Source organism: Branchiostoma floridae, chromosome 3, assembly GCF_000003815.2.
Source record: "Branchiostoma floridae strain S238N-H82 chromosome 3, Bfl_VNyyK, whole genome shotgun sequence".
NCBI classification, from domain to species: domain Eukaryota; kingdom Metazoa; phylum Chordata; class Leptocardii; order Amphioxiformes; family Branchiostomatidae; genus Branchiostoma; species Branchiostoma floridae.
Genome location: NC_049981.1, coordinates 26,816,748 through 26,836,401, shown reverse-complemented (window position 1 = coordinate 26,836,401; position 19,654 = coordinate 26,816,748). Strand labels below are relative to the sequence as shown.

Sequence of the window (19,654 nt, the reverse complement as noted above, 5' to 3'; positions counted from 1 at the left end):
GGCAGAAAAATCGTTAGAATGTACCACAACCCAGTATTGGTGCAGTTTTGACTGGCAAATCAGAAAGTTCCCCTACCTGTGTTTCATCTCAGAGTGTGGCAAAGAAGCTCCTTGAAAGTTTTTTGTTTGGTAAAATCTCTGAGCACAAAGATGTTTTGGAAAGCTCACAGACAAAATAGTTGTTACATGAAAAGTAGACTGTTTCTTTTTGATGGAAAATGTTGACTTCTTGTAGTCTTCTTTTGATGATGTTCTCAACAAACTTTACGTGTGTTAACACCTATTTTAGCCTTGAACCATTCAGGCTGTTTAACATATTTGTTTCATGCTTTTCTCTATTACACACAAAAGTGCATGTTCCCTAGAACGGTGGTTTAACCAGCATAGGTCATCTGTACCTGTGCGTTAAGCCACCACTTATAATATGAAAGCATAATATCTTGTTTGTTTTGTTGTTATGTATTTTGTTGTGATTTTCCCCTGTCCTCTAGGCTATGTTTGCTAGCTGTGTGCCTGAAATCATAGAGCTTATAGGCAGCCGCAAGAAATATGGAGGCTCGTACAGTGCTATTAGTGGCAGAAAGTAAGTTCTGTTGTGACTCCTTTACTGTTTGTAGTGAAGTATTTCAGGCCACTCGGCCAGCAACGTATGTCTTGTCTGTGCAGAGTATAGCTACTAACTTCCTTTTCTGTTGTGGCAGAACCAACCCAGATTAGCTTATACATACAGGACAAAAACGACGGCTTTCCAAATTTGAAAGTCAAGGAAAATACTCTTCTTTTTTTTCTTAAATATTACATGTGAATGTTATTTGAGGTTAATCAGTCAAGCTGCAACAGAAATGAACCATCAATGCCGTATGGTCATATATGATACGTTTAACTTTTCTAACAATAAGGAAAAATTAATTTTCTACATGTAATATACGTTTTATGTCGAGGAATGCTACTTTTCCACATTTTGTCTCTTATTGTTTTCTCAGTATTGGAAGCTTCCATTGAGAAAATCACAAGAGACAAAATGAAGAAAAGTGGAATTCCTAAAGTGTGTGTTTTAATCTTGTAAGAGCTCCAGTTAATATCCTAATGAAGGAAAAAAAATCTAAAAATCTGAAGCTTTTTATACCATCACGATGATAAGATGCTCCTAATGCTGTGAGAAGTAAGGCCTTTTTGTGTAGGCTGAATGGTGAAAGAAAAGAGATAATGAAAGTGGTACCATTTTGTTTAGGCTGAATGGTGAAAGAAAAACTTAAGACATAATGAAAGTGGTACCAATATGTAGACAGTGTTTTCAATCGGAACTAAATGAAATAAAGCAAAGACGTATTTAAGAGATCAGTGAGAAGATTGGGAGAAAATAAAGTTGAAATTTGATATAGATTATCTCTGACATAGGTTGAAGTTTGAAGTACAACTTAATGGTAGCATTCTTCAAAATTTATGAAAAAAGGTCAGATGTACATGTAGCTAATTTTATCATTTGAATGCTTTTCTGGGTATGGTTGTACTGCCTAAAGTATTCACTAAAATTCCAAACACACAAGTGGATAAAAGAAATGTTGTATCTAAATAATTATGAACCTTTAGAGTATTATTTTCAACAACTTCATAGAAATGTTAACAGGAATGTTTTCAACAGATGATGCATTTGATGTATGTATCTTTGTCCAGACACATTTGTACATATTATGGGATACAACCCTCATGGTGACAAAAGTAATTGTTGACAGGATGCTCCTGTTTACTATCATTGTTCTCTTTCTGTTGTTACTATGATTATTATGCTAGTTCTATTGTCTCGATGTATCCTCATAAATATAATGGGATTTATATACCAGGGCTTGATTTATCCATTGAAGGGAAATTACTTGCATCTTGATTTTTTTATATCTTTGCATAATTTTAATGTCTGATATCATTTCATTTCATCCAGCAGGATGTTGAATATATTATGATTTACTGATTAATTTTGTTCATATGTCCTAATTTATCAGACATGTTGTGGTGTGTGGGCACATCACATACGAGAGTGTGTCGAACTTCCTCAAGGACTTCTTGCACAAAGACAGGGATGACGTAAATGTGGAAATTATCTTTCTTCACCCGTAAGTTCAGCAGACGCGTGTCAAGGTGTCTCTCTCCTCAGCTTATGTGTGCTGGTTGCCTCCTTCTGTGGGCTATGATTCTCTGTATTTGTCTCTCTGTTATTTCTGTCAGACACATTATAGTGTGCGGCCACATCACGTTCGACAGTGCCTCTAATTTCCTCAAGGACTTCTTGCACAAGGACAGGGATGATGTCAATGTGCAAATTGTGTTTCTGCATCCGTAAGTTTTGCTGGTTCTGTCTCTTGGTGCTGTGACGTGGTTGAACCCTCCCTCCCATCCACTGTCCTTCACCAGTCCTTCCCTTTCTACCATCTGACAGGGACCTGAAGTTTTCTGACTAAGACTTCAGGATGACCTGTACAAAAAACTGTTCACAGGTGTTGTTTAAAAAGTACATGTACAACAAAAACAAATGTCTTGTTTCCTTTGATACCATATGACAGGTAAAATTTGATCATGTTTTCCCTAAAAAGAAAAGTAACAACACATTTTTATGCCTAAAAAGTACATAAGACACCAAGGCATTACTCAGAAAGCATGCAACACCTGTAAAATTCCATCTGCTCTCCCTCTTTACATCCCTTCCTACATCATGCTAACTTCTCTTCCTTCCAGTGGTAGTGTGAGCATTGTCCTGTCCGGTGTCGTACATGTATAATACCCCCTGAGATCCATGTGCAAGAAAGGATCCACCCCATCTTCCATCAACAGTAGTATCTTCCAGCAGAAATCATCATTCCCATTTCCTAAAGAAAAATTGTACTTTGCTTTTCTTTTCTTTGTCACATCTTAGCTGCAAAAATTCTGTTTAATACTATGTTGTCTCAACACGCAAAACTTGATGTGGACATGAAAATCTTTGTCCCTATTCTTTTAGCTAGGATTTAATCCCATCCTGTTTAGACTTACTGGTCATTTTGCCAGCCTTTAAAAAAATGCTTTTTGAGCTCTGAGCTCTTTACTTTGAAAGAAACTCAAAGGCATTGTGTCCTCCAAGCTGATTGACACTACTAACCTTGCATAGATTCACAAGCTTATATCAGAAAAAAACTATTTGTGTACTGATTACCTTGCTAATGAATAATTGCTTCACAGCACTTTCCAATGACCCAAAGCTCCACTGTAATGAAGCTATCACCCACCACCATGCCCATCCTTATATTGCAAATCAACCTCTTTTATCACCTCCTAAACCATTAACCAACCCCTCCCCCATCTTGCATGTCCGCATGCAAGCATGTTCTACTGACAAACTCAATAGTGTACAATCGTTATGGCTTAAACTGGCAGAAGTGCAGTTTGCCCATTCTGGCAGTGTCTTTCCATTACAATTGGTAGTAGCACATTAAGCTTTCTTGCTACAACATTCTTACTTTACTGCTTTTTCCAATCTTTCACATTTATGTTTTCCATTTTCAACATCTGTCATATGTATTATTCATTAAAACTAGTACATTGGAATATTACTTTTCAAATACTTTTAAGACTGTTTCCTAAATGAGATGTACTCTTTATTATACACATTGCATTATGCTTAAGCTTGATTAAAAGATTATACTTTCATGTATATAATCATTATGTAATTTTGTGTTTGCTGCAAGTTCATTGTCAAAAAGTGATATCTCTTTAAATCTAATTTGTAACATTTAAAACCAACTGTTATCCACTTTTCAGTTTACCTCCAAACCTTCAGTTGGAGGCACTTCTCAAGAGACATTTCACACAGGTGGAGTTCTTTGAAGGCTCCGTCTTGAATGCTGGGGACTTAGCTAGAGTTAAGGTGTGTGTTCAGTTCGTAAACTTTCTGTGAATGCAATGTCAACTTCTGCTCTTTATCTCCCTAATTTAGAAATTGTAAACCACTTTGTTTCCATTTGTGTGAAAAGAAAGCTGACAAAAAAGAAAACATATTGGTGTGAGATTAGCTGGCTTCTTGTTGTAATCCTAGGCTTAACATGACACCTGAGCTTGTACCAGCTGGGTTGTCTTGGGAATTGTGTGGCTTTAGGAATCTTAAACAGTCAAGATGGCCCTCATCAGTAGTTACACTTACAGTTTTACTGTAGAGAGAGCAAGTTTAGGCTGAGGAACTGCCACAACTTTGAGTTTGAAGTTACATTGCATACATTATTCTAAAAGTAAACAACTATTTCTGCTCAAGGCTCTTGTATATGAAGCATCCCCACCTTTTCACTGCATCTAGAGTAAAAGGATTAATTTTGAACTGCTTCTTGCTTGCTCCTATAGATAGAAGATGCAGATGCTTGTTTAATCATTGCTAACAAGTACTGCAACAACCCTGATGCTGAGGATGCTGCCAACATCATGAGGTAAGGAGGATCTTTCTCCTCTCCTTCCTAAGCTCAGTGATGGTATTGGATTATTGATTGCTCCATGCTTTTCAAGCCATATTTACCTGTTTGTGTGGGAAGCATTCCTACGCCCATCACTTTTCATCCATTTCCAAAAAGTTTCCAAAAAAGTTAGCGACAAAGAAGCAGCAAAATTAACAAATATACAATGTACTGTATGCCATAAATTAATAAAAAGAAGATATATCAGGAAGACACATGCTAATGTCATAGAATGCCTCTTTAGTTAATAAACAGCCATGTTGTGTAAAAAGCACCCTCCAGCAGATTGTTGCTGAATAGCCAAGTCCCCATACATATGATTAGAATGCCATAGAGGTTATCTGACACTGCTCTTTCTAGAAATTAAATGATATGTGATGTTTTAGATGTTATATGTTGGCTGAATGTTAAATGCATGTTTTGTGTTCCCCATTTTCTTCCAGGGTTATTTCTATCAAGAACTACTGCTCACATGTTAGGCTGATCATCCAAATGATGCAGTATCACAACAAGGTTGGTACAATTGTTTTTATAAATACAATAAAGGTATTGCATGGCAGGTAATAAAAGTAGTGCACAAAAATAAGTTGAAGAAAGTGTTGTCCTGGACCCCCCATTGAGCTTTCTTTCTTTAGATTTTGAATTGTGCTGAATTACTGTTAAAAGCACACTACATGTCATTGATACTTGGTAAGTGCTCCATCTTTCAGATTGTTTTAATTTCTGTCTTAAACCTGTAAAATGATATCAATAAGGAATTTGCAAATCACGTTTTTGATAATTCAATGCTGATCCCGTCCTTGGACAACAGGTCTCCATATTCCTTTTGGGAAATCTAATTTGAACTATTAACCAGTGGGCTTGCCACATCAAGTTTTTGCATCCATAAAGCTCAACACCTCCAGTCCAGTCTAGAGGACGATCCATCCAATTTCATGGTGGTGCTGCCTCGCCTTGGGGGTTGTAGTGCGTGCAGGTTCACACCTCGGGTCGGTCTGTGGCGGCCATGATTGATGGTAGGCGTCGGTTGTACCAGTCTCATGACTCCTCAGGGAAGGAAATGCCCATGCCCTTTCCTGGGACACAGCGGCGCAACATCACACTCTTACATTCATCACTTGTGCAGTTCTGGGATTGGCTGTCAGCTTGGTAGAATTGTTTTCAATGGTCCAATAAAACAGAATGTGGTAGAGAGCATGATCGTGATTTAATCTGTAAATTGGATGACTTACAGTTTCTGTTTGAAACGATTGTTGGTATGGCATTGAGAGGGAGGCATGGAGATAGAGGGAAACTGCTGACACTGAGACTTTCCACAGCTCAAACAGATAAGTGTATAATGGGATGGGTTTTTGCAACTCGATGAGGGCAGTCAGAGATGGCAGTCTTTGTTCTCTTTCCCATACTGATTTGCATTGATTACAGTCCCACAGACAAACATACCAGCACTGACACTGTAGAAATACTTCACTCCCTTTGCTGAATGATTTACTGTAAAATGCTGGGGAAGCAAACACAGCACTGGTCAAAATTTGAACTCTGGACCTTCCAGTTGCCACGGGTAACAACTGCTTCTATTTGGCAGAAACAAATCAAGAACCTCTCTATTCAGCAAATGTAATGGAATCCACATCACTCAGATGGATGTAACACCATGCCAATAGTGTTCATGAAGAATGAACATCTCACAATGGTTTTGGATGCGGTCTCTGTAATGTAAGGCTGGCTTCCTGAAGCTAATGCATTTTCCATTAGCTTATTTGATAAAGGAGGCTGTGTCAAGTCCTAAAAGTCTTTTACTTTTACTGCAAATGCCTATGCATGGCAAATAGCAGCAGCATCTATCTAATTGCATTTTATAGGGTTGAAGGTGCCATTATGTGCATTTGTGTAATTGGTTTTTATTGTCCTGAAATACTCTCGCAGGAATGAATCACAATTTATGACGTACATTAAAAGCTTGACGTAATTAGTGGTAACTTTCATTGCAATTTGTTATTCTAAAACATCAGAAATTCTATATCAAAGCAACAATAAGGAAATACATGCTGCAACAGGCAATTAAAGGAAGCTGAAACAGTGGTCACACTTTCAGCACCTTGGACAAATCCAGGTTGTCGGATCTTTTTCAGGTCAGCTGTGATGAATTCACCACGAGTTGTCTTGTTAGTTGCTGAGAAAGTGAAAGATGAGTTTTCACCCAAGCTTTTAGCCAAGTCGGTGATGCATGCAGCCGGCAGTCTCTGCCCACAGTAATTGCCACAGCCCAGTCATTACTCTGCCGAGATGTACCTGCCCTTGTGAGTTAGTCTGGGGTCATGGGAGTCAAAAGCAAGACTGCGCCACATTACCGCCATGATAAAGTGGACATGGCTGGCTTGTGGAGTCCATGGCACACTGGTTTGAGAGAGAAGGTCGCACTGCTGTAATCACATCAGGCTCCTCTGTGTCTGCCGGGATGGGGACTGCATTGGAACAAAATGACCTGTTCCAACATCATGCCCATCCTCCCTGACTTTTCAATTAAGTGGGAAGTGGCTGTGCTTGCAAATTCAGGAGACAGTTCAATGTTTGATTGGGGAGTTGTTTGGCTGTTTATTGGTTGCGTGTCTTTTTTATTTACCGGTTTCAGTGCCTTCCCTCAATACTGTAATCCCAGTTGTTTTCCACCATCTCCAGCTGCTGATAGCTGATACCCATGAAACCAGGGCAATATTTTACAGTGTCCTCAAAAACATGTTTATGTGCTTACTTGCAGTTGTATTTCTTAGCCTTAGGTCTTCATGCTTTCCAATTAGCTTGCAGAGTAGACCTTCTGTCAATCTCTGGCCAATTTCCTTAGTTGTATTAAAGATATGTTTCATGCCCCATTAACAGAATGGCATCTTCCATTGCACAGTTCAGCTGAGTCTTCTTGGTGTACCACATGAGCATTCCCTTTATTCAGATCCCATTCCAACAGGAACATTAGGTAATCATTCCCCAGACATGCCAGTGGAAGTTTGAATAGGCTTGTTTGTAATCACCTTGCCCTTGTCCTATCCTCAGTTGCCCTTGTCCTATCCTCAGAGTTAGGGAATATGGTAGGTCTAATAGGCATGTACAAATGTTTGCATTGCTAGCTAAGGTCACATGCTGTTTGTCAAGAGCAAATCTTTCTGAGCAAAAAAATGTCCTTTTCTGTAGATGGTACTTGTAGTAAGTGCTGCTTTGCACTTGGTGGAAATTGGCGGTCAGCATTGGTCATGTCTGCGAGATAAGCTACTAAAAACAGGCAATGCACATTTTTTCTGATAGATTGCCAGGACTTTTATCTGGCTCAAATTTTTCTTCACTCATGTCAAAAACTAATAAAAAGCAACTTAGGTGTAAGTTAATGATGGATGGGTTGTGCCTTTATTGCATGCAAAACTTTAAACCTTCATGTCAGCAAGTTTACATGTAGATGTCTTGATATAATATACTTCAAAATGTTTTGAGTGGTCGGCTTCTAGGTCTTCATGTAACTGTGTTTTCAGCACATTCTTTTGTGCCTTAGTTTGTATTACACAGACATCATCTCTAGAGTAGTTAAAGAGGTGAAGAACGAATGGTGTGCACAAAGAGACAATCAGGAAAAATATAACAAAGTGAGATATTTTTGACTGCATGAGGTAACCTGGCGCTGAAAAGTACAGTTTTGGATTTAAGTTCTGGTCTTAGGCCCTTCTGGTTCAATCATCTATCAAAAGTGATAGAATAAGATCAAAATGAGCATATCATTAACCCGAATTCAGAGTAGCAATAAAGAAATATTAAATATGATAGAATAAGATCATAATGAATATCATTAACCTGAAGTCAGAGTAGGGTAAAGGAAATTAATGCAGCACCATGAGATGAAGTAATGGAAGGATGCTGAAACAATAGTCACACTTTCAGCACCCAGGACAAATCCAGTTTTTGTTTTGTTTTAGGTCTGAGTTATTGCCTTGTACCCTTTCTATTCAACTGTTGGATTCTTTATAAGAAGTGATGGAAAAGATCAGGTTGGATATATCAGTAACCTGAATAACCTGTATCAAAAGCATTTCTATAATTCAGGAACTGTATGTGTATCTAAGATACAAAGTAATGTGGTTGTTAGTTAACTTGCTACACATTTTCAGTACTTGTCATCAGAATGCTATTTTTGCTGACCACAGACATATATTTGCCCCAATTGTGTCACACTAACAGGATAATAAAGCATGCAGCACCATCAGAATTGGACCCATGTCAGTTGTGATAAATTCCCCACAACTGTGGCGGGATGATTTTATTTTTTGTTTCTGGAGAAGCCTATCATGCCTTATATCAAATGCGCTCATCTGGCAAGTACAGTATATTGTTATAGTGATTAACAATCCAACCTCTGGATCGAAGGGTCTGGGTTCTTGGATGGAATCCATCTTATTCTAGCTCAGGTCTGATCCAACGATTGCATCCACATAGAAAAGTCTGGCTTTCATCTCCAATTGATATTTAGTCCTTACTTCCTGCATTACTTTGGCAATTGAATATTTCTCAGAACAGTAGAATGTGGATAGAATCCTGTTTAAATGCTGTTACAGGAATGGTGTGACTCTGAACCAATCTGAACTCTTGCCTACATTTAACGGAAATATTCAGATGCCAATTGTTGCTCTATTAAGAGTGCCAGACTATTTAGCAGGGAAGCTATCAAAGGAGAAAATAGAGGTAGACAGAATTGATACAGGGCCCAGATTGTTATTAAAGAGTCCATTGTAACTGACTCCCTCCAGTGCTTCAGTGATTGGACACATATGTACTACCATGATTAGCATAATATCTTATTTGGTAGAATTGCAACTTGAAGAACTGCATTTTTTAAGTCTCCGTGCAGTGAATGTGATTGATTGATTGATTCATATTGAAGTTTTTCAACTGTCATACAACACAAAATACTCTAGTCACATGTCTCCAAGTCACGTGCTCAGAGTAATTGAATCATCACTCCAGACGAAGGTCGACGGAAGTGTGACCGAAAAGGCAAATTTTGTGTTGTATGACAGTTGAAAAGCTTCAATATGCATTATATCAACACAGAGGAGCTTTCATGCTAATGCTTGATTGATTGATTGCCATGTTGCTCCAGGCGTACCTACTCAACATACCCAGTTGGAACTGGAAGGAAGGGGATGACGTCATCTGTCTGGCAGAGCTGAAACTGGGCTTCATCGCCCAGAGCTGCCTGGCACCTGGCTTCTCCACCGTGATGGCCAATCTCTTTGCCATGAGGTCCACAGTGCTGGTAGGTGGCAAAGGCAGCAAAATAGACACATTCCAGCTGTCCGTCAAATTGCCGTTTAATAGAGTGACAGCTTGTAGACTAAATAAAAGAACAGTGACCCACTGTTTCAGTGGCCATATTTTTGCTGTTTTAAACTTTTGTGAGGTGTGTTGGTCTTGGAAATAGATCTCTAACAAAAACATCAGAGATGAAAACTTGACCCATATGAAACAACTAGTTTAAGAGTTCATCAGACAATAAATAATCTCAATTTTTAGTTTACATTTACATGCAAAATGCAGAACAGAAGTGAAAAGACAACAATGTGTTCTTCCAGATGGAGGAAGATTCCTGGCAGAAGCACTACTTAGGAGGGGTGGCGGCTGAGATGTACACCGAGTACCTTTCCAGTGCTTTTACCGGGATGAGCTTCCCGCAAGTGTCCGAGTGAGTATTGTAAGGAAAGACATTTGTACCTAAAAATGGTACAATGCAACAACAAATGGTCACTTCCTGATACTGTTGTACTGTATTGGGTTGAGGTAACAATGTTGTCTGATGTTGCAGTTGTGTGTAGAAAATGTTGAATTTGTCACAAGAAAAGATCACACAGAAACAGGTGGTCTTTAAGCTGCCATCACACTGTCAACGATCTTCAGTGACCTCCTGGCAGTTAACAAATTCAGCTGAAATTCAAGGTGTTGAGTGTACATTTGGCTGAAATCTCCCCTGTCCCTTTGGATTGGGCTTGGTGACATGCAAATGTCAGCCGATCTCTAACAAGTGTCCAGTGATCGATAGGACTCCAGGAAATGTCTGACCCTTCAGAGAATTCAACCAGCAATAACTGTTGCTTGATTTATTTTGTATTACATAATATTATGCCTGGATGTTCAGCCTCCATTCATGTTCTGTCCACTTGTTCAAATTGCAATGTACATATACAACTGTTGCTCCCCCTTTCAAATCCCCCCATTACATCAACATCATTGTCTTCTCAGCAAGCTCTGCAAAGTGACTGCAGTGGAGGTTAAGCAAGTATCTCACCGCTGTTCTTTTTCCCTATTCATTCTGCTCATGGTCACAAACTCTCCATTCTACTGTTGTTTTTCAGAGTGTGTTTTGTAAAGTTGCAGTTGCTGTTGATTGCGGTTGAGTTCCAAGGCTCAGAAACCCAGGAGAAAGAGTAAGGCCCTTACCATTACCATCTGATGTGGTGTCTTGTTCACTTCTCTTGTCTTGTGAAATGTTTTGCAGAGTCTGTTTTGCTAAGTTGCGGTTGCTGTTGATTGCTATAGAGTTGAAAGATCACAACACCAAGGATAAACAGTGAGTAACGCGTACATTTGGGTTGTGCCTGGTTGAGAAACTCGGCAAAGCATGTTACAAATAGCAGATGTCAGTACTCTCATTGTTGTGGAAAGCAAGACCTCGTCAATGAATACAATTAAATCTTGGCCTGGTACTATGAAATTCAACAAAGTTGGAGTGTTTGGTGTGACATTATTGGGTTGTGATTGTCAACAAAGTGGTAACTTTGAGAACAAAAAAGTATCAAAATGCCTTTTTCGTGTATAAGAGTAAGGAAAAGATTTCATGAGAGAAATTTGCTGTAAGTTTATAAATAGTTACATGTAAGCAAAACCTGTGACTCAAAAGTCAATTGATATGCCTTTCAACCCATAAAAAAATTAATTTCCATTCATTTAGCAACTTAAGTAAAATGAATAAGTCATAACGTATCAGTCAGTCAGCTGTCACTCTAAGTCATGGAAGAAACTTATTGTATAATCAGTCTGCTTTACATCTGCTATTTGTAAGGTGTCTTGTATCATGCATGACCCTACGGGACCTACATCAGTCCGGCATCATGTCACTGTGCATGAATTCTGCGGCATGGCACTCCGCTGCTCCGATACTGTCATGGCAACGCCATCCTGCTGTCAGAGGTCATTTCAGCGCTGCATTCCCAGCATACCTACTGCTGTCCATCCACATCCATCTGTCCTTGGCACTCATCGTCTCCGCCATTTCTTCATATTGTACCAACGGCTCAGAACATCCCATGCTGCAAGCAGACGTCATTTCAGCACTGTGTCTCCCAAGCTGTCTATCCTTGGTTCTCATTGTGTCTGTTATATGTACTTCACAGAACCGGCTTTAAAGCTGTACATTTCACAGGTGCACACATATTATTGGGGAACAGAATTCTATGAAATTCTATGAAAAACACATGTCATGAGGCTTTTTGAAAAATGTTACACTATTACTATAAAAGGTAAGATTTTCCATGCAGAAATGTTAATCTTTTATTGTGGGTCAGGACTTAAACTGTTTCCCTGTATATTGCACCATTTCCCAAGAGACTTTGGCTCCTTCCCTTCTCTTTAGCTTGCAGTTAAAACATGTAGCTACATAATGTATCTTTCAAGAACATCTTATCAAATATTTGAAATGTTAATTTAAAAAAAAAAGCTATGGACAGTGTGGCTGTTATTTAGGTAATAAAGATAGAAATGATAAACTTGATTTGGAAAAACAAGTGTTGACTTTTCTGACCATAGTGGAAACTGTCACATTTTGTGCTGAGGTTATGGTGTGATTTCACAGCAACTCTGGAACAATGACAACTGATTTACAGAAGACAGCTGGTATTCAGTGCACAGACAGCTGCTGAGATTGGTTGTTTATCAATCATGTGTTTGGATAACTTACAACATTATGAGTACCGATATAAAACATATAGTATTTTGCAGAATATGTTCCAAAGTATGAAATTCACTACTTTTAGATAAAGTTCATCAGAATCTGCACCTCAACATAGGAGCCATTGAAGGGGAAAAAAATGCTCCAAAAGCCTGGAACATGTCGTTGGTCAATGTGTGACATGTACATTGTATGTCTAGATAGACCTCGTGTGCTTCGTGCTTTATGTATGTGCGCATCACTGAACTGTCTTGTCACTCTTCGCTCTTCCCTGGCGTCTGTAGATCAGGGGCTGGCCGGCTGCACAGGTAGTTACAGTTCCCACCAGCCTCAGATGTATCCGTAAATGTACCTCTCCCTTTCTGTGGTGCCCCTTCCAAAATTCACAACTTAACCTTAATCTTTCCACTATAGCTGCAAACAAGATATCTTCTGAACTACCTCACATATATCTCTAGTGTCTATTTTTGGTGCCTAATACATCCCATGATGATCCAAGGTGCATATCCATACATGACCCCTCAAATGTTTTGGTAAATGCCTAGAAATGATAAATGTTATTAATAGCACTTTCTTTCCTCAGAGTCAGCTTAGCTCACAACACTAAGTACTTCAACATCAGTGCACCCACTTTCACTTATAAAACACCTTGTCTGTTAAAAAATCATTTGAAGATGTCATTAAAGTACCTCACCCCTATGCCTTTCTGCATGGCTTGCTTTCTGCATGTACAAATGGTCTGTGTCAATATGTGTGCCAAAATAATGGGCCTGCCTTTTTTGCTACAATTCCACCAACTTGCTGAATAATGTTTAAGGTACCAGGTTAACTTGCTTAGATTTTTTTGATGCCGTGCATGTTGCTGAATGGCTGTAAATATATAACTTCTTGCTATGTCTTACTCTTTGAGAGTTACTAAATTCAGTGTGGACTGCAAACTTAAGGTGATGCAAGGACCTTGGCATTGACCTTTGGCCCCTATAGTTTGTTTTGTCTCTCCCCAACAGGATTCTGATCAACCCGAACAACTCCTACCACATTAAGGAAGGCACTCTGGGGTTCTTCATAGCGCAGTCGGCTAAGGAAGTGAGAAGGTGAGTGGGTTTGAGACCTTGGTCTTTCACAGACCTTCCTGCTCCTAACCCCATAAGCTAACCAATGCAAATTTGATGTTAATTGGGTACATGACAGTTATTGTACCTTAGCAAGCTGTAGGTTAAATGTACTCTGTGGGTTTATTGTGACAGAAGGCAAGACATTATGGATAATAAAATAATTTTCTGACACATGTGTGTCATTATTTCATGTTCCCGATGTTTACAAACAATACAATGCAACCTGCACCAGCGTCCCCTAACTGTACAGATTTGGTGCTAAATGTTGCTTCGTTAGAGAGTCAAAGCTAACAGAGTGATGTTATAGGTGTTGACTTTCTGCGCTGCATTCTGTAGGGCATATTTCTACTGCAAGCAGTGTCATGGGGACATCAAGCAACCAGACAAAATCAAGAAGTGCAAGTGTATGCAAGGTGACAGCATAGCATGGCTTCTTATACTCCTCTACTATCTCCACAAAGCCAAACTAAGGGGCTGGATTGGTTCTCAAAAGTGATAAAAGTGATGAAACCCAAAATGCATGATATAATACATGACTTTGACAAATGCTGACAAGATGCACTACAAAAACAGAACACTTTTCATTTTTTCTCATTCCTCACGAAAAGTACCCTTTTTTTTACTCCAGTCTAAGTAGACTTCCTACCAACAGATTTTAAGCACTGAGAAACTATAATGTTTCAGATATTTTTGACCCCCAAAATATTTTTATGATGATTCAACAAATTGCTGATAACTTAAATACTACGGCAAACAAGATATATTGATCACAAATTTTTTGGATTATCAACTTGAGATGAACTCTGAATACAAACCTGTTTTTGAGAACCGATTCATCCTCCGGCAAGGTTTTCCACTGACAATAATGCACGTGCACATTACCATCTTTGCACGCAGGGCTTATTTCTTCTGCAAGGCATGCCACAATGATGTTAAGCAGCCCAGCAAAATCAAGAAATGCAAGTGCCGGGCAGGTATGCATGTCTGTGCATGGAGAAATAAGGGCATACACTACTGCTTACCTATTCCTCTGTTCTTCAACGTATGACCATGCAGGAAGTATTGTGCCAGCATCTTTATTATCAAATGTTCACTAATCTATATGAATGCCATTGTTCAACTGTATGTTTATATCATAGTAATTTATGGTAATGTCACCATGACTGTCTTTCCAGTTCAATCATTTTCATCATTGTAAGTTTTGTCATTACATGTATCTATCAACTTCTGACTTCCTGTCTTCATGTCATTTCCCAAGCAACTGTTGCTCATCCCATCGCTCACCCTTCGTTCATGGCCTTAATAGCACTTTTATGTCTTAGAACCCCATTAGATCGTACTAATTAGATCGTGCTGTTCCTCGTGCAGTGATAAATCAAATGTGGATATAAACTGTTCTCATTTGGTCTGTTCTCTTGTGTGCATCACGTCTTGTCCCCTGTGAATAGAGTACACCGTATCTTCTAGCTCTGCAGTCATTTAAGTTCAATTAAGTGCTGCTCATAAATTGTCTGTCGTAATGTCCTGTCCCATGTTAGTAGACGAGTGAACACCATCAAACATACTACCATATCTTCTACAGTCATTTTAGTTCAATTAAATGCTGCTCATCAATTTCCCATCTCTTCAAATCTCCCTCCTTTTTCATCTGTTCTTCTCATTATCGAACTCTGTCCCATGCAGTATACTCCAAGCACTGTGGAAGTTATGGTACTGAGTTATTGGTGTTCAAAGACATTGTGTATTGGAAAGTGTTTTAGAATTGTGTTTTTGTTTTGCGGTGGTTTGGCTTTTGCATTTCTCCCTGTGTGGCTCAGTTCGATTGATGCTGCAGCTGACAAACAGGTGACCAGGAAATGTCTCCAAATGGTTGATATTTTGAAAAGGGAAAAGATAGATGTGACATCCGAATGTTTGCCCCTTCTATGTTGTTCCAGCATTGGAAGCACAGGCCAACAACAAAGTCAATGTAGCAGCCTTAGGTATTCCACCTTCTTATCCTTCCATGTTAGGGTGGTGCTGGGAACTGTTAACATTTCCACACGTCTGATTTCACCCACCAGGCATTCACTCCTGGAGAGTTGTACATTTAACTGTTATAGCTCACGGCAACTTCTAACCTGCCTTAAGATAGAGAGTAAAAGCACAGTGGATAGAATTATGTGCTAATAGTACGTTCTGATTAAATCTTCAATACTTCTTGATGAGGAAGCGGATTAACTGGTGATAACTACATGTATTTTTCTATGACATTTGAAATGGAGTTAAGCAAACTGGCTTCCTTTTAGAAACACCTTTTTTGTTGTAGAAACATCTTTTTTGGTTGATAATTTGAATCAAATTGTGTAGATATTTCTAACAAATCTCTTCTCGTGTTTATAGAATACAATCACGTTCTGAACCAATGAATTTAAACACATTCTTCCTAACATGATCCCTTTTTGACAAGTGGACTATTTGGAAATATCTTCTATCTCATTGAATGACCCATCAGTAATGTTCATCTGAATTGTTTCAAGATTTCCCTCACATTTCAGTGATTGTTGTGAAACCACATTTCAGTGATGTTTGTCTGTTAATTTTCAACTTTCTCATCACTGAAGGAAATCTCAAGCTAAAGGGTTGGTAGGAATTATTTACTGCTCTAAAATCATACGTAACACTGCCAATAATGTGTTCTAGATTTAGAATTAAATCTAGACTGCAGATAGAACATTCCTTAACTTTTGTAGATTGTGAAAACACTTCTATTACTACAAATATCAGCACAAAAATTGCACATACCTTACAATACGTACTTAGTAACACTTACAAGTTTTCATCATAATTCCAAAGAATCATGCTTGGGACAGCCATGTTTGATTTAAAATTGACCTTGACTTCTTGTTTACTAATAGGTAACCCAATTGCACCAATTTCTTCAGGACTTAATCACCGTATTTCTAGTTCATAAACTAGTGGCAGTTATCTAACAAAATTTAGAATTGTCAACAGCACCCTGAAGGTAACTCTGCATGATTCCACATCTCGAAGCTTCTTTCCCCTGCCAACTTTTTACTATTTCACTATGGCCTCACTTTTAGCCCTGTCTCCACATCTAGTCCTTTAAATCCATGAATTAAATATGTGTCTGTAGACAGGAATATTAACGATCTAGTTTGATTTTTGACAGAAGGAGCACAACACGTTGTAGCACCCAGCAAGAAAAAGCGGAATGGCAACTCCAATGAGTTGGACTCTCCAAAGCGGAACATCCGTAACTTCCACGGCATGACGTCCAGGTAAGTTGTTGGAGTAATAAAGAATCACAATAGCCTGATCTTTGTTCATGATATCCATCTGCCATGGGAAGAGTGCAGAATAAAGGCTGTGTCAAAGTGAGAGATGTTGTTCACACAGCTTGATCAAAATGTTTAGGCCACACCAGTTTATTCCTTTGGTTTTCAGACGTTTTTAGCTACAAATATGGCAGGCAGACATCATGAAAGTGGAGGGCAGGGGGGGAAACCTGAATAAAACCTGAATATACTTGATTAAACAAAGCGCACTAAGCAACATCATCTGCGCAATAACATGTTAGCATCATCTGGAGACTGAATTTTTTTGCATGACTGTAAGAGAACATTTTATGTGTCATGTCAGGCATACCACTTGCATGCTACATTTGTACATGCATGTATTGTCTTTGGCTAGGCCTGGTAAAATATCAAGGCATGAAGTATGTTGAAATTTCTCACATCAGCTTGCAGTTACATAGTCATGCTCTTTTAGATGGTTTTGCTAGAGAAATAACTGCACCGTAGATTCACCAAGAACTGTCATGTAGAATTAGAACATGGCTTCATAGGGGATGATAATGTTGGTTGTACAGAAACAAAAAGTTAATACCTAGTCAACATTTTGGTGATCATCAATCCCCTTCCTCATCAGGGCAGTACTAACTACTTCTATATTTCACACATGGACATGTAGATGGTACTGCTACAGGTTGAAGTGTGCGGTCCTAAACATGACTAAATATTAGCTTTTTGGTACATGTGTACAGAGAACTTGGTTATCCTGTGATTTACATACCTGATGAAACTATTCACAGATGGCTTGATTGTGCTTAATGGTGTAAAGCATTCTTGTTGTTAATGTACAGTTATTGAACTAACATCATGTGCTTTTGGGTTGCAGTGTTTGGGGTGGTGTCTGTTTTGTTTCTGTTTTCTACCCATTTTGAGTTATTTTTCTGTTGTGTGCTATGACTCCAGAGTTTGTCTGATTTTTGTACGTTTATTGGTTAAACTTAATTTGCTGTCCTGTTGCCACACACATTCACTTTGGACAAACTGTTCTTCATGTGATAGTAAGTATCCCTGAACTTTGCTGCTCAAGTTTGCTGGAAATGTACATGAGATATGCTAAAACACATTCTTTTAGCCTATTATTACAGCGTTGAGCTATTATGGGTGCAGTCATGGCTGCAATCCTGAAGACGTACAAAATTTGCAATCCAAAGAAACAGCTTCAGTTGAAAGCAAAATGTATTGTTGGTTTGAAGAGAAGTTAAGAAATAAAGAAAACTACTCTGGCTCCTTTCAAAAGTTTTACCCCTGTCAATATTAAAGATTGAGATTTTTTGGCCACCTTTAATTAGAAAAAGAAGGATGTTACTCTCTATTTCAACCACACACAAAAAACATTCACAGAAAATGTGTGTACTCGACTTCTCTACTATTGCATGGTATCTTAAAAAGTTCCATCTTATTTTTCTTTCCTTGTTTTCTTGTTTTCTTTTTATTTTTTTGTTTCTTCACTTGTTTCCTCAGAGGGAAGAAGGGGCGATACTTTCCGATGTCCTTACAAATTTCCCCAAGCAGACTCCCTGACAGTAGTCTTCCACCCGTCAACAGCCCCAGCCTGCCGAACAATGACGAGGCACGAGACCTGGACTGTGACACCAAGAAGTACGACTCCACAGGGATGTTCCACTGGTGCCCCTCCCGCGATCTGGAGAAAGCCATTCTGGTGGGAGGAAGTCATTTAATATGGGAAAAATGATGTGAAGTCTGTGCATTTGTGGTGTGTATGTGTATACATGTGTTGTTTGTGTGTGTGTGACTGTCAGAGCGTGTGTGTGTGTGTGTGTGAGTGAGAGAGAGTGTGTGTGTGTGTGTGTGTGTGTTTGTGTTAGTGCTTGTGTGTGTCTGAAATAAATGTTTTTAATAACATCAACATGTTCAGCACCACAGACAGTGATAACAAACTGACTTTGTCTTACTTACATCAGAATGAATGTGTCAGACAAGATGCTATCTAACCTATCCACCCAATGTTTTTGTTCTGTATTTTTGTGGTCTCCAGACAGGTAGGTACTTCTCTTAAATGTTTCTTAACCATATGGCCCTCAAACGAAGACAAAATCTCACACTAACACAGTTCAAGGATAACCTTTCAGAACCCATAAATGACTAGTTGCATTAACAACATACCTCCAAATGCAACCCAAGATTCTGTTTACAACAACAAAGTCGTATCACTAACTGTTCACATAACATGTCTACGTTTGAGTGGCCATAACTGGGCACTAACAGATCCCATGGATCAATCTGGTGGAGTGTGTCCTGGTGGCTGTCCTTCATTATGCCGCTTCGTTATATTATCCAGAGCCGTAATGAGGCAGCCATGAGTGTGCTGAGTGGCCACGTGGTCGTGTGCATATTCAGCACGGCAGACTCCCCTCTGATTGGCCTGCGTAACCTGGTCATGCCGCTGCGCGCGAGTAACTTCTCGTACCACGAGCTGAAGACGATCGTTCTACTGGGCGACCTGGACTACATCAAGAGGGAGTGGGACATGCTGTGCAATTTCCCTAAAGTTGCTGTGTTGCCAGTAAGTCTGTCCAATTCAGTCCATTGCACCCTAGATGTATGTATAACTAGCAGATGTACAGGGATATAGCACTGACCGGAACTCTTTCTTGTATCTGCCCCTTGTACCTGTGTGCAATGTTTATCATATACATGTACATGCTATGTAGACAGATGGCAACTACAGATGAGATTATCTTAAGAATGAATATAATTTAAATTAAAACTCGAGTTCTTGGG

The 19,654-nt window shown here is 39.0% G+C and overlaps 1 protein-coding gene across 1 annotated transcript in view; it reads left to right on the top strand.

The window, feature by feature from the left end:
- The window catches only part of LOC118411517 (calcium-activated potassium channel subunit alpha-1-like), a 42,757-nt gene that overhangs the window by 14,054 nt on the left and 9,049 nt on the right, over positions 1 to 19,654 (top strand). The window contains exons 7-22 of the mRNA XM_035813822.1: positions 492 to 583; positions 1,998 to 2,108; positions 3,787 to 3,892; positions 4,360 to 4,442; positions 4,910 to 4,979; positions 9,604 to 9,759; positions 10,076 to 10,185; positions 10,853 to 10,924; positions 12,729 to 12,752; positions 13,452 to 13,538; positions 13,896 to 13,972; positions 15,497 to 15,541; positions 16,163 to 16,180; positions 16,732 to 16,840; positions 18,374 to 18,572; positions 19,212 to 19,436. Of these exons, the coding sequence (XP_035669715.1) occupies positions 492 to 583; positions 1,998 to 2,108; positions 3,787 to 3,892; positions 4,360 to 4,442; positions 4,910 to 4,979; positions 9,604 to 9,759; positions 10,076 to 10,185; positions 10,853 to 10,924; positions 12,729 to 12,752; positions 13,452 to 13,538; positions 13,896 to 13,972; positions 15,497 to 15,541; positions 16,163 to 16,180; positions 16,732 to 16,840; positions 18,374 to 18,572; positions 19,212 to 19,436 (1,584 nt within the window). The remainder of the gene's footprint in view (positions 1 to 491; positions 584 to 1,997; positions 2,109 to 3,786; positions 3,893 to 4,359; positions 4,443 to 4,909; positions 4,980 to 9,603; positions 9,760 to 10,075; positions 10,186 to 10,852; positions 10,925 to 12,728; positions 12,753 to 13,451; positions 13,539 to 13,895; positions 13,973 to 15,496; positions 15,542 to 16,162; positions 16,181 to 16,731; positions 16,841 to 18,373; positions 18,573 to 19,211; positions 19,437 to 19,654) is intronic.